The 15,546-nt window shown below is 34.3% G+C and overlaps 1 protein-coding gene across 1 annotated transcript; it reads left to right on the forward strand.

Moving 5' to 3' along the window:
* Positions 1-1,074: 1,074 nt before the first annotated feature.
* LOC107785927 (MADS-box transcription factor 23-like) lies at positions 1,075-15,337 on the forward strand. Its single transcript, XM_016607350.2, has 9 exons — positions 1,075-1,138; positions 1,251-1,453; positions 10,039-10,117; positions 13,431-13,483; positions 13,567-13,666; positions 13,751-13,792; positions 13,936-13,977; positions 14,293-14,450; positions 15,094-15,337. Exons 2-9 carry the CDS (start codon positions 1,272-1,274, stop codon positions 15,095-15,097), a joined length of 660 nt encoding a protein of 219 aa, XP_016462836.2. The 5' UTR covers positions 1,075-1,138; positions 1,251-1,271; the 3' UTR covers positions 15,098-15,337.
* Positions 15,338-15,546: the final 209 nt, after the last annotated feature.

A 15,546-nucleotide genomic window follows, 5' to 3' on the forward strand; every position in this document is an offset into this window, starting at 1 on the left:
TTATTAAATTTCATTAGAATTAAATAGATATTAATTGGCTTACCTAGCGGGTAGGGTTAGGTGCCATCACGGCTAGTTGGATTTTGGGTCGTGACAGAGGAAGTGGAGAAGGAAAAGGTCATTTTTTAAACAGGCATTTTCCAATCATTTTTTGTGCCAGAATTAGGAAAAAAGAGGAGGAGGAAGAAATTTTGGGAGTAAAAACAAAAGGCATAGTACAAAAGAAATTGGACTAATGGACTGAAAGAAAACAACATTAAAAGGGCGAAACATGTATTACGAGTAAGGTCACGTGAAAACTCTTAAAAGTAGCCAAAGAACACTGATTTTTATTAAAATAATTAAGAGTCGGATGAGGTCCTAAAATGTTTGTCTTTTGCAGATAGTTTAAGGTTGAAGTTACTCAAAATGGGAAAATACTTTTTCCACTTTTAGGAAAAAATAGGAAAGACTTGGATTCCCCACGCGTCAGTGATTTATACGGCGACGGCGCCATCAAATGGGGTGCCACTCCTCCAAACTTAAAACAATGTAGTTCTGGCGAAATTTTAAAATGCAAAACAAAAGTAAAGTCTAACAAAAGGAATTTTAGCTTTGTGTATGACAGTCTAATAGTTTAACGTTTAGCGTATATTGGTGGATTCTAACGAGAGTATTTATTTTTCTTTAAATCATTAATCTATACTTAAATATTTTAATATAACTGTTATTTCTACCTGTATTGTCATTTATCTTTGAAGGTTTTGCATACTTCTTACTAAAGACTGTTTAATTTCCTTAATTAAAGAAGTATTTATAAACCATCATTTATTTCTATATTAAGCAACTAACTTAATTAAGGCTTTACTAATTGAAGTTTGAAAAAAAAACACAGTAGTAATCATTTTTTGTTTTTATTGAATTTCAAATATTTCAGTAATAAATTTAGTCCTCAATTTTGAGGAGAGGGAGCAGTATATTTAAATGACCAAGTTGCACAAAATATTTTTTTTTATCTCAATAGTGCTTACGATGGGGTCTCAGACTTCTCATTGGCTTATAAAAGTAGCTCTTTTCCTGACTTTGATGTGAGGCAAACCCTTGGCCAAACTTCACCAAAAAACTTTGTTTAATTTCCAAAAAGCTCAAACAAACCCAAGTATGCTTACTTAGCTTTCCTTTCTTTCACACTTTACTTTTAACCTAAAATACCTAATATTCTCTTAATCCATTGGTTTTTTCTTTCTCTAATTAATCCTTTTTTTTTGTAGAGATAACCCTAGCAAGATAAGATGGGAAGGGGAAAGATTGTGATCCGAAGAATTGATAACTCATCAAGTAGGCAAGTGACTTTCTCTAAGAGAAGGAATGGATTGTTGAAGAAAGCTAAGGAGTTGGCTATCCTCTGTGATGCACAAGTTGGATTGATCATTTTCTCAAGTACAGAAAAGCTCTATGAATTTTCTAACACAAGGTAATTATTTTTCATTTTCATAGTATCTCATTTTGTTGTTTATGATATTCTTTTTTTTTTTCCGAATCCTATGCTGTATATAATGTGGTAAGCACTAGGTAAATTGAGTATTTGAATAATTGCTTTTTGCCTTCTTGTCCATTACCATTCAACTTGCAATTGAATATTCCTAACCAGTTCTCTATTTTCTAGTCATAATAAAAAAGAATTAAAAAAAACTACAAATAATACATCTCTTGTGTTCTTATATGCTAAGTAGCTTGAGGGTCTCTCTTTGCTAATTTGATGAGATCATGAGCTAATATTCACTAACAATATGGCAGCTTAATTTGAGCTAGCTTAATTATAATACAAAAAAATAAATTAAGTGATACATGTATTATACACAGACTATATGTTGGTCAGGTCTTTCTAAAAATGCTGCGCGCATGTACCATACTCCAAAAATCTATAGCTTGTAGATTTTTTTATATATATATATTTATGTGTGTGTGTTTATACATACTTGATGGCATTTTTGAAGAATTCAAACAACATAGATTATATATGTATTTATCACAAGAACACAGATTAAACTGTATAATTATTTACTGAACGGTCTTCTTTATTTTTTTTCTCCTTCAGTTCTTCAAGGATATTACTTCTGCTATTGTTCTTTTCTCAGTTATACACGGGTTCCGAATTTGTCAAAAACAAGGAAATAAATGGAGAAATTTGTTCAGATTTAGTCATTTTTCTTTAGGACAGGAAGAGATAACACGAAGCTGCTTAGATTTGGGTCAGATACTCAGATACATAGCATTATCCATGGTAGAAGATTGAGTTTGTTCTTGACATACTATGTGGGTGAACCCCAGGAAAGTTTTCGTACAAACTAGAGCTTTATGGATGCTAAACCTCAGTGGCAGAGCCACCTTATAGGAAAAAATACACTGTGTAGCTAGGTAAAAAAATAAATTATATGTATATATATTATGTATTGACTCCCCTTAATTTCTTGATATGTTTACTTTTATATATTTTGACACACCTTAACGAAAATTCTGGCTCTGTCACTGTAGACAGCCTACCCTAATACATGCATCTACACTGCTTAAACTCGTGAATTATAAGTATAAGCAAAAAAATTGGGTTATGCAATTGATGCTTCGAAAAGGAACCTATTTATCCTTAATCTCCCTTTTTTCATAAAAAGCAACTGATAAAACCTGTTAACTGACAAAACTGTGGAAGTACCATTTTCTATCCAGTTTTCTAACATTTTATCAGAATGAACATTGATAATTCCATACCTAAAACCTAAAGTTCTACATGAGACCATATTCTACAAATATTAAACCTAAGAAACATCACTATATAGCATATACATAGTGCACTGTTTAGCGTTGCACTATAATGCAAGCTCTAAAAACTAAATCTACTCAAATGATTTCCCTTTAAGGTGACTTGCACGTTAAAAATATTAACTTATGAGAGTTTAGGAGCTATACATTGATAGTCTAAAAAATACTTACACAATCAAGTGACGCATAATTAAGGTTATTAACTAGGTAAATCTTTATGGTAAGTGTTACGGTAGCTGGTAAACTATATAAAAATGATAACTAACGTGCACAATATATTAAATTACATAGTGTTTATAACTTAATTCCTTTTTCATATATGGGGCCCATATTGAAGAAAATAAAAAGAAAAGAAAAAATAATGGGATGGTAGATGCCTAACTTTGTTGATAAATTATAAGCAAACTGCACATGCAAATTGCATGACCAAATGAGCAACAAGCCATTTTCATCGGCTATTTGGACGGCAACTCTTACTATAAATAGAGGCCTTATTTCTTCATTTCAATCACACTAAAAATAAGAGAGAAGTATTAGAGTTGTGAGAGTAATCCACATACTATTTTAGTCTGTGAGAAAATAGAGTGGAGTAATATTGTGGTGAGATATTTAAAATAAAGAGTTTATTTCTTTTGAGTCGTAATAGTCTTTTGACACTACAAAGTTGTAATATTATAGTGGTATTATATTGCTCCTCTCGGGTATTGTATTTTACTCCGTTAAAAAAATTGGTGTCATTGTTACTCTCTTGTATCATTATTATTTATCGTGGATATTATTTCTGGGCGGGATATTATTTTTCCCAATAATGTGGTATCAGAGCCATGGCAAACAATGGTCCGCTGTCTTTTTAGTACCCCTGTCTCACAAAAGATAATTATGAGAAATGTTGTCTACGTATGAAATCCATTCTTGGCTCCTAGGATGTGTGAGAAATCATAGATAGATGATATACAAAACCCGATAATGAGGAAACTCTGCCTCAAAATGAAATAGATGTCTTGGCAAAGACAAGGAAAAAGGATAGACAAGCCCCCACTCTCATCCACCAATGTTTGAATGACGCCATACTTGAGAAGGTGGAAGATGCTACCACCTTAAAGGAAGCTTGGGAGATTTTACTAAATTCTCCCCAAGGAGTTGATAAAGTGAGAAAGGTAAACTTCAAACTCTAAGGGTTGATTTTGAAGTTTTAAAAATACAAGAATCTGAATGCATTGCAGATTATTGTTCAAAAGTGAAGGTTGTTGTAAATCAATTGAAAAGATATGCGGAAGATATAAAAGATGTCAGTGTGGTAAAAAAGATCCTTCGCACTTTAACACCTAAATTCGATTTTGTGGTGTGTGCTATTGAGGAGCCTAAAGATTTAGACTCTATGACGGTGGAGCAGTTGGAGGGTTCTTTACAAGCCCATGAAGAAAAGATCAAGAGGAGACAAGAAGTGTCGCTGTAGTAACTTCTTAAAACTCAGGCATCCTTTAAGGATTATGGAGGTGAAAAAAGCTATCGAGGGAACGGATGAGGACGAGGCCGTGGCGGTCATGGAAGAGGAAGAAGTAACGGTAACAACTTCAACAATGAAGTTAAAATCCACCAAACATTCAGAGGTCATGGTCGTGGACATAGAGGAGGAAGAGGACGTGACTACTACCAAGAAAATAATGGACAAAAGGTATGACAAATAAAAAATTGAGTGTTATAATTGTCATAAATTTGGCCATTACTCTTAGGAATGTCGTAGCAATATTGAAGAAAAAGCTAACCTTGTTGACGACAAGAAAGAAGAAGATGAGTCAACGTTGTTGCTGACACTCAACGAAGAAGACATGGATGATTGTAGCACGTGGTATTTGAACAATGGAGCAAGCAATCATATGTGTGGACGCAAAGAGAAGTTTGTAGAGATCAATAAAACGGTGAGAGATAATACGTCTTTTGGAGATACCTCAAAGATTCAAATCGAAGGGATAGATACGATTCTGATCTCCTGTAAAAATGGTGACCACAAATTAATTCAAGATGTTTATTATGTGCCAAAATTAAAACTCTCTTTTTTACGCGAGACAGAAAGTGTAACTGCCGAAACTCTTTCAGCTTGTCACAGCTGGCTTTCACTCAATTTGTTTTTAGTTATAAGGTTTTCTACTCCTTTATCCTTTGACTCTCAACTCAATGCATCACAGACTGACGACTCTAAGACAAGTTAGAAGAGCTAATAGAACTTGAATTACTTCTTACTGAATGTCATACTTAACTGAGAGTTCTCCCGGTCCCGAGAGAACCCGGGATGTTAGCGATTAGTCAGTCCGGGTCCAGCTATTCTTGCACTTCACTTTAAGACCGGTCCTTCAAATAAAGGCTTAGTAGTCTAACTCTGTTCACCATTCCCACTCGGGAATCACTTCACTCCAGTGCCTCATCAGTCTTCTTGCATCTTTTCCATCTTTGAAAATCGACTAAGCGTTGCGCCAAGCCTACTTGTGAAGAGAAGAGTCGTCGGGCTATTGCAAAGTGAAGGAAGGTTGACTCGTTGAGGAAGACATCTTCTTCTGCATCTCTCTTCTCAGATCGCCCATGATGGGACCCCTTGTCAATGTCCTCGAAGAGATGGTCTTGGGACCCCATCTCCCAAGGGCTACTTAAGCCACTTTAGTGCAAACCAGAAGGACTTACGTTGTTGGATATTTCTCAGTCGTGTTATAACTTAACAACCAAAAAGCTCTACGTCAAACTGCAACCCCTTCTTTGGGTTTGGGCCAACTTCTTGAAAAGGAATATGACATCCACATGAAAAATATGCATATGTGGCTTAGAAATTCAAGTGGAATTCTAATTGCTAAAGTGCATATGGCAAAGAATAGATTATTTTCTCTGAATCTTAAGATAATTTATGCAAAGTGTTTGAAGGCTAATGTGTAAGATGAATCATGGTGTTGGCACATACGATTTGGGCCCTTGAATTTTGAAGCACTCAAATCAATGGGAGAAAGGAACATGGTGCATGAGATACCATCAATCAACCATCCCAATCAATTGTGTGAAGCTTGACTTCTTGGAAAACATGCAAGGAGGAGTTTTTCAAATGAGGCCATGTCAAGATCAACCAAAATGCTCCAGCTTGTTCACACTGATGTGTGTGGGCCAATCAATCCACCTTCCTTTGGTAAAATTAAATACTTTCTTCTCCTCATTGATGACTTTAGTAGAAAGACTTTGGTTCATTTCTTGAACCAAAAATCTAAAGCTTTTGCTGCTTTTAAAAATTTCAAAGTAATTGTGGAAAAAGAAAGTGGCTATGAAATAAAAGCTTTAAGGTCCGATAGAGGATGCAAATTCACTTCAAAAGAATTTAATTAGTTTTGTTAGTTTCATGGAATTCATCGCCCTCTAATAGTACCTTATTCACCCAAACAAAATGAACTTGCAGAGAGAAAGAATCGAACGATTCTTAATATGGCTAGATGTATGTTGAAAGCTAAAAGTATGCCCAGGGAGTTTTGGGTCGAAGCTATTTCTTGTGCAGTTTATTTGAACAACAGGTCTCCAACAAGAAATGTTATAGATCAAACCCCTCAAGAAGTATGGAGTGGAAGAAAACCAAGTATCAAACACTTGAGAATCTTTGGGAGCATAGCCTATGCTTATGTGCCACAACAAGGGAGAGCTAAGCTTGACGATTAAAGTGCCAAGCATGTGTTTGTTGGCTATGATACAAGTTCAAAAGGCTACAAGTTATACAACCCAAGCAACGATAAGGTATTGGTAAGTCACGATGTTTAATTTGATGAAGAATTGGCATAAAACTTGGAAGCTCAGGAAGAAACTTCATATGATTTTCTTCCATACTTTGGTAATGAAGAAGAACCAGAGACCACGGAACCTGTGCAGGATACAACTCCACCTCCTTCTCCAACAAATGTTGCATCTCCCTCTTCTCAAGAAAGTTCAAATGAACAGCCGCAAAGGACAAGGAGTATTCAAGAGCTATATGAGGACATAGAAGAAGTTACTAATTTTGATTTTTTATATTGTCTCTTTGCTGACAGTGAACCAATGAACTTTGATGAAGCTGTTACAAACAAACGGTGGAGACAAGCCATGGAGGAGGAGATCGAATCAATAAAGAAGAACAACACCTGGGAGTTAACAACTCTTCCCAAAGGTCATCGAGCATTTGGAGTAAAATGGGTTTACAAGACAAAGAAGAATATTGATGGAGATGTGGGATACAAGGTACGACTTGTGGCTAAAGGCTACAAGCAAAGGCAAGGCATTGACTATGAAGAAGTCTATGCACCTGTTGTCCCATGGAGACAATTCGTTTGTTGATCTCTTTGGCGGTACAAATGAAGTGGAAGATCCATCAACTAGATGTCACGCCAGTCTTCTTGAATGGCTATCTTGAAGAAGAAGTCTATGTTTAACAACCATTAGGCTTCGTGATCAAAAACCATGAAGATACAGTGTTGAAGTTGAACAAAGCTTTATATAGATTGAAGCAAGCCCCGCGAGCATGGAATAGTTGCATCGACAAGTATTTTCAAAATAATGGGTTTACTCGTTGTCTCCATGAATATGCTCTTTATCTTAAAGTTTATACTAATGGAGAGATCTTGCTTGTTTTTCTTTATGTTGATGATCTTATTTTCACGGGTAATAACCCAAGTTTGTTTGAAACTTTTAAGAAAGATATGTCCCGTGAGTTCGAGATGACAGATGTATGGCTTATGTCAGACTACCTAGGCCTAGAAGTGAAGCAGATGGAGGATGAAATTTTTATTTCTCAAGAAAGCTATACAAAAGAGATAGTGAAGAAGTTCAACATGCTCGATTGCAACCCCGTGAACACACCGATGGAGAGTGGGACAAAATTATCCAAGTTTGATTAAGGAGAAAAAGTGGATCCCATATTTTTTAAAAGTCTTGTGCTAAGTTTGAGGTACTTGACTTGTACCAGACTAGATATACTCTTTGTAGTTGGAGTAGTAAGCCGCTTCATGGAAGCTCCTACCTCCACTCATTTGAAAGTCACTAGAAGAATTCTTCGTTACTTAAAAGGTACGATCGACTTTGGGTTATTTTATTCTTCTTCTAATGACTTCAACCTTATGGGATTTTGTGATAGTGATTATGCGGGAGATATTGATGATAGAAAAAATACAACTGGTTTTGTGTTTTTCTTGGGTGGTTTTGTTATTTTTTGGAGTTCAAAGAAACAATCCATTGTTACTCTTTCGACTTGTGAAGCTGAATATATAGCAGCAATATCTTGTACATGTCATGCTATTTGGCTGAGAAGATTATTGAAGCAGCTCAATTTGCCACAAATTGAAGCTACAGAGATTTGTATTGACAACAAATCCGCACAGGCACTTGCCAATAATCCAGTGTATTATTATCGAAGCAAGCATATAGATACAAGGTATCACTTCATTAGAGAATGCATTGCTAAAAAGGAAGTCGAGCTCAAATATGTGAAGTCTCATGATCAGGCTGCAGATATCTTTACAAAAAAAATGGGATGGTAGGTGTCTAACTTTGTTGACAAATTATAGGCAAATTGCACATGCAAATTGCATGACCAAATCAGCAACAAGCCATTTTCATTGGCTATTTGGACGGCAGCTCTTACTATAAATAGAGGTCTTGTTTCTTCATTTCAATCACACCAAAAATAAGAGAGAAGTATTAGAGTTGTGAGAATAATCCACAGACTATTTTATAGTCTGTGAGAAAATAGAGTGGGAGTAATATTGTGGTGAAATATTTAAAATAAAGAGTGTTATTTCTTTTGAGTTGTAGTAGTCTTTTGACACTACAAAATTGTAATATTAGTGGTATTATATTGATCCTCTCGGGTATTGTATTTTACCCCGTTAAAAAATTTGGTGTCATTGTTACTCTCTTGTGTCATTATTATTTATCGTTGATATTATTCCTGGACGGGATATTATTTTTTCCAATATCATACTCCCTACTTTTTAATTTATGTGACGTAGTTTGACTCGACGACATAGAGTTTAAGTAAAAAAAGGGAAGGCTTTTAAAACTTGTGGTTTTAAAATCTTAAAGGGCAAAAGCTTTTGTGGGGCTCTCAATTTGTGCGGCTACAAAAGCTTCTCGGGTAAATTGGATAAACGGGAAAGTTAAAGTTAAATTAATTTTAAATATAGTAGTGTATCGTCCCTTTTAGAATAGACTAATAAGAATGAATGGATGGATAAGTGTAGCTAGTAATCCAAGTAAATTAGCCAACATTTAGGGAAATTTACTAACATGAGCCTGCTTAACTTCACCCTCTTCTTGCTATGTATGCTGTTTAAGAATTGAGGGATTCGGATAAATTCAGTGTATATTCATTCATAGAAGGAGTATTCCTTTAATATATATATATATATATATATATATATATATATATATATATATATATATATATCATGGGAACCGGAGTCTCTTCTGCTTATTTTCGATATTTCATTTTTATCTATTTTGTATTTTGAATTACAAGTATTCAAATATATATATTCCAATTTCTACGTTATCATTTATCCATAGCAAAAATATATTGGTCTAGAGTGAAAAAGGAATGTGTTCCTGCGTTACAGGAAACATGACTATTTCCAAACAAGAGGCAGATGTAGTATATATAATCAATGTGTTCAACTAATCAATCTTAGTATTTCGATATGAAGCATATATATTATTTTGAACCCATAATTTGAAAAGTATAATGTGTTCAATAGTAAGATTACGGAGATTAAATCTATCAAACTTAAATCGTGAATACATCTATGATTTCACATAAATAAATAGAAGTTCTTCTTTATTTTATTATCAAAAACTGTATTCTCACAATTCAGAATCTTTGGTATGTTGCAAGTGTTTAACCAATAGACATTCTTAAGTTGTTACATGAAAATAGCAGAATGCGAATATTGGAAAACTTCACTTGAGAAAAACAACGGTGAAACAGAAATGAAAGTACAACAGCATTAATCGTTAGCTTCATACAAGATTGAAATTAACATTATTAGTTGCTTGGGAAAGGAAAGAAAGATCAATAATGTCGTTAATATATTTGGAGTAGTTATTCTATCTAGTTCACTTTCATGTTTCTGTAACTTTCAAAACACTAGGTGGGATAAGTTTTATCGTCAGTATATATATATATATATATATATATATATATATAAACAATACAATTAATTGACCGGTTTTTTACCCGTTTTCAAATACCAGTATGAAATCAGTTGTTGAACGATACAATAAAACGAAAGACGAGCATCACCATTTGCAAAATCCAGTTTCAGAACTGAAGGTAATATTTTCATCACACTACTCATTTCTGCATGTGCTTGAAAATTTCGGTATATACGTGCTAGAAATTTGCATCTTGTCATATTTTTGAGATAGTTGTGTGACTTTACTGTTATAGTGGGAAAAAGTCAGTGATCATATGCGAAATTAACTCAAGAGAACTGATTTACTTGAATTAGGGCTCTTTGGCAAAAATCAATACTTCAACATCTAAACTAGAATATCACCATCCCTTTGACTACTCCTCTATACTCCTATTAGATCCACACAAGGAATGTGAAAAAAAAACTCAATTAATTGAGAGAGTACGACTAATAGGCAACAGTTCTAAGAGCTGAATCACAGAGATTTTCTTGATAGAAATAGGTTGGTGCATTTGCAAACTCTAGCTCGGGTAGTCCTAAGTTAGGGGCGGGCATAGTTTGGGCATATCCGAAATTCGAATTTTTTGGATTTTGGTTTGGATTTTGGATATTGGATTTGGTACTGCAGATTTGTAGATATCCGAAAATCCGAAATTTTTATACTTTATATTTAGTCCATTATCCATATGTCAATAGTAACAAGTCCAATACCCTACACATTAGACATTATCTCATATATTCGATTAATACTAATTACTAAGTTACTGTTAGAATACTTTCTATTTGAACATAGTTTTACTATTGCTACTTCTTATCGGCATATTAATGTTTTTGTTGTATTTTCTTGATAATGATTTTATTACTTGAATACTTTATTTGGATGATTGCCGTGAGAATGAAGAACTTTTAGGTAATTTAACATGAATACTTCATTTGGATGTTTATTTTTGTAAGAAGATAAACATCTAATCTTATAGGCTCAAAACCGAAAATCCGAAATATCCAAATCGATTAATCAAAAACTGAACTTAAAAAATCTGATCCAATCTGAGCTTATTTGGATTGGATTTCGGTTGTCATTTATATAATCCGAAAACCGAATATCCAAACCGAAATTTTCATATTCCGAACTGCCCGGACGCCCACCCCTAGTCTAAGTCCTGTACAATCAAGAGTAACGAACTATTTTTTAATGGAATTATGTCAGAGAAAGAAGCAGACATGAACAACATCTGAAGAGTACTTTCTGCCGTTGTGTGTTGAAGTACAAATCTTTGCTATATGAACCAATATTTACACCTAATTAATGTAGTGAATGATTTAGGTTATTGGATGTCAGTTGAAGTGTAAATCCTGGGGCACATATGGATGTCCAAATGTAAATGGAAATTGCTGAAAGATATAGGCTGTTAGACATGAGCTCTTTTTCTGAATATTAGCTAGCCAAGGAAATGTAGTGCCCATAAGTCAGATACTGAAAGATAGCTGCATTCTGAAACCAAGCACACATATAGTTGCATATGATCTCTTTTCCATGATCAAATGTTGTTTAGTAGTTCGTTTGTCTTGGTCGAACAGTATGGCTGGGATGTGACGTGGTGCATCCCCTTTTAAAATATTTTATAAATTCATCGTCAATCTATCTTGAAAAGATATACTGAAGAGAAAGAGATGCAGAGGCATCCCGCGATTTACTTAACCTACTATACTAATCTTAGTAGCAGAGGCGGATCTAGAGCAGTCCAATGAGAGTTTAACTCACCTTATTACTTTCTGATCGATCCACAAGTAGTGTATGTGTATAGATAAAACGGATCATTCTGAATTCACTGACTATAAACTCTAGACTAGAATTGCCTCTGCTTACTAGTCCGCACATCCAATGTGTGATTAAATCATTTGGTAACATCGTAATACAGATGTCTTCAGCTCAGTAAGGTAAGTGAAATTGAGACTCCGGAGAGGTAGTAGGAATAAAAAGAAGTCTTCAATTTTCAAGAAGAATACATCCTTTTTCTATGTGGTTTCTGTGACCAGAAAGATGGAGGAGGAAACTATACATAGTGTTAGCATGTATCTTTGATTTCAGAAGCTCTTATATATATATATTTAAGAGAGGAATAACTAGTTTTAGAATCTAGTTGGACAACAATTCTCCGATAACTTTTTCTTCTTATCCATCATATAAGATATTGTGTATATTAATATATTACTGAATCTAAGAGTTAAACTTAAAATAAAGTAAAACTAATCTACTCTCATTTAGTGATTTCCTAGATAGTCGAAAACAGAAGTTCTTGGATACTATTCAAAATCCAGAGGAACTGTGTGGGAAATGTGAAAGAGCGAGAAGCTATACCGACTTGCTCTTAGATAAGGGATAGTACCAGAATCTCAGATTGATTTCTAGCTAATGTTTGCTGTAAGAATGAGCACTGAAATTGGAAGATTGACAGAAGGAGGATGGAAGTTGATTCCTTTGTCATCATTTGGCTGCAAAACTAGGGGAATGAACTAGACAGATGTATTAAGTTATTAATTAATCTTCAAAAAATACTCTGTGATGAAAGGTTAATTTGGGCTATTTGTCTTTTGGATAAGTCAACTCACTCTTTCTGCTGAGATTTCTAAAAGAACCAATCACAAATTAAAATCCTTCATTCATACTATTTGATGTTATGTCCCATTTTCTCAAGCCTATTTGAAAGTACCAGGGAATCGCGAATGCATGGTAAGATTTGGTACTTTTAAGAATGAAAGCAATCTGAAAATTGTGAATGCTGACTTCACTTTTGAGTAAATTTAAGTTTCAAGCCACCCCTTGCATTACTGTTGTATAATCACAGAGTAATAGCCTTATTAGTTTAAATTACCTGAACAGAAGTAAGAAATTCAATGCTCTGCCAATGAATTATACAAAAACCGCACAGTATGTCTAGTTAGGGTCTAATTTACACATACTAACAGTATAAATAATTTTTACACTCAATTGAATTATTTAAATGCAACAACAACAACAACAACAACCCAGTATAATCTCATTAGTAGGGTCTGGGGAGGGTAGTTTGTACGCAGACCTTACCCCTACCTGGGGTAAAAAAGCTGTTTCTGATAGACCCTCGGCTCCCTCCCTCCAAGAATTCCCCACCTTGCTCTTGGGGTGACTCGAACTCACAACCTCTTGGTTGGAAGTGGATGGTGCTCATCACTATAACAACTCACTCTTGTCTGTATTTTAAACTGCATTACTTATCAATTATTCCTGGCTACTACCACTAAATAAACGCTTATTATATAGACTTGCAAGTGCTTTTTAAGTGGCCAGATTATATAAATATTTTGACTTGAACTTAAGTCCATAGAACTTAACGTGTATACTTTTGATACTGAAACTTGTACATTCACTTCACAATCCATGAGTATTCACAGTTTACTTGCTAGCTTTGGCAGAAAGAGGCAGCAATATTGCGGCAACAGTTACAGGAACTGCAACAAAATCATAGGTATTGTATAGACTTGAAGATAGTAGTCTTATATTCAAGCATAATTCTAATCAACTAGCAATTCCTTACGACTAATAAACCAGGCAAGTCATGGGGGAACAGCTCTATGGGTTGACTATTAAGGACCTTCAAAATCTGGAGAATCGACTAGAAACGAGCATAAGAGGCATCCGTATGAAAAAGGTCAGCAATCAACATGACTCTGATAATTTGCAACACGATAATATGCGAACTGAAAAACTCACTAATGTCCTTTGATTGTTGCAGGAGCAAATATTACATGATGAGATTCAAGAGCTATCTCTGAAGGTATACAAAATAGTAGTAGCAATTTTCAAGTTTCATCACATGAAGAAGAGATTGGAAAAGAATAACAGTATTGTTCATCAATTGTTAAAAATATTGTTAATCTGATGTCTTGACTGTGTTCCATTGTTTACTAACTCAAACAGGGGAGTCTAATGCATCAAGAAAATTTGGAACTCTTCCACAAGGTAAACATCATTCAACAAGAAAATGTGGATTTATATATATAGGTGTTTGCTTCTTAACTAGGACTTGACACATCAAAATTTTCTCTTTCGAAAATACTTATCCGCACATAGTGTTTACTCCAAACTAACCTGTGTAACCATAAGATTCACTATTAAAGTGAGAAAACACATTACTTAACCAGAATGAAGTGATTAAAGCGTATGTGCATGATTTAAATGCTTTTATTTGCTTGGTTTAAACAGTAGATGCGAGTAAATATTTTTCCTTATTCCTTCTGCCACTAAAAAGTACTGAGTCAAAAAAGAATTTCTCAGGCTTTTGGTACAAGGGATGCAAATGAAGTGAATGAAAACAGCAGTACTCCATATTACTTCACAGTTAGTAGGGAAGTGAATGCTCCCATCCATCTGCAGTTAAGCCAGTCTGAGCCACACAATTGTGAGACTCCTGCAAGAGTAGTATCTAACCAAAGGTATTTGCAATTGTGAATCAAACTTCAATAAACAAATTGATTTGAAACTCTAGCAGCAATAGTTGTTTCTGCTTAAAAGCTCCTCAGAATATGTGTCTGTTTACAGATAGAGGTTTTTCCACAAAGCAAAACAAAAGGCCTTACTCCAATAATATTGATCAATTATTTCCTACCCTTGGTTTCTAATTCATTAAAATAAATGATTCTGAACACTTTAAAATATATGAGATACAGAGCATGTAGTTTCACTCGTAGTCAACAATGGATTTAACTTGTATACATTGACAATATAATTTTTTTTTATACTATTAGTGTACTTGGTACTTTATTTTCATTGTTTCTTGAGGCGAGAGTCTATCGGAAACAACCTCTCTATCTTTATGAGGTAGGGGTAAGGTCTGCGTACTCGTTACCCTCCCCATACCCAATTTATGGGATCAAACTGGGTTTTTTGTTATGATTGTTGTAGTATATTTTAACTTGTTGTAGCAGGTAAAATGTCTTATTTTCCGGGTTGTTAATTCCATTTGTAGTTATCTTTCGAGTGGCCATAGCGTAAAACTTCTATCAGAAAAGAACTATCAATGCCAACACCGTTCCAGATTGGCTTATCTAACATAAAATGGTTTTTGATCTTTTACAGGTAAAAGTCAATGCCAAAAATAAAGGCAAATGACTGAAAAGTTAGAACTACTCAGCAGCATACAGAAAAAGCCAACAAAAGTTATACTGGGGTTTCAGTGATTAAATATTGTGTTGTTGTCATGTAGTAACAAAGCGAGATCATAATTATGATGTATTGTACTATATAAGTTACTCATACTAAATGGAATTATATGTAAAATCCTTGCTGCAATACATTTCGAGCATTTGATGCTTTATACTAACAGCACATGCGAAGCTAGGATTTTTAGTTTATGGGTTTTGAACCATAATCCTTTTTACTTACTGTGTTTTAAATAAATTATTTATACATATTTAATAAATTTTATAATACAAATACAAAATTTGAACCAAAGCAATTGAGTTCTTCCGAACCCGTAACTGCAAGGCTGGCTCCGCCCCTAACTAAGCACAAGTTCATCATATGGCAAAA

Source organism: Nicotiana tabacum, chromosome 17 (genome assembly GCF_000715075.1).
Source record: "Nicotiana tabacum cultivar K326 chromosome 17, ASM71507v2, whole genome shotgun sequence".
Classification (NCBI taxonomy): Eukaryota; Viridiplantae; Streptophyta; class Magnoliopsida; order Solanales; family Solanaceae; genus Nicotiana; species Nicotiana tabacum.

Coding starts and splice junctions, on each gene's coding strand:
- LOC107785927 (XM_016607350.2), top strand. CDS start 1,272: ATGGGAAGGGGAAAGATTGTGATCCGAAGAATTGATAACTCATCAAGT. Junction 1,454..10,038: donor TATGAATTTTCTAACACAAG/GTAATTATTTTT, acceptor TTCAAATACCAG/TATGAAATCAGTTGTTGAAC. Junction 13,667..13,750: donor GAGGCATCCGTATGAAAAAG/GTCAGCAATCAA, acceptor TGATTGTTGCAG/GAGCAAATATTACATGATGA.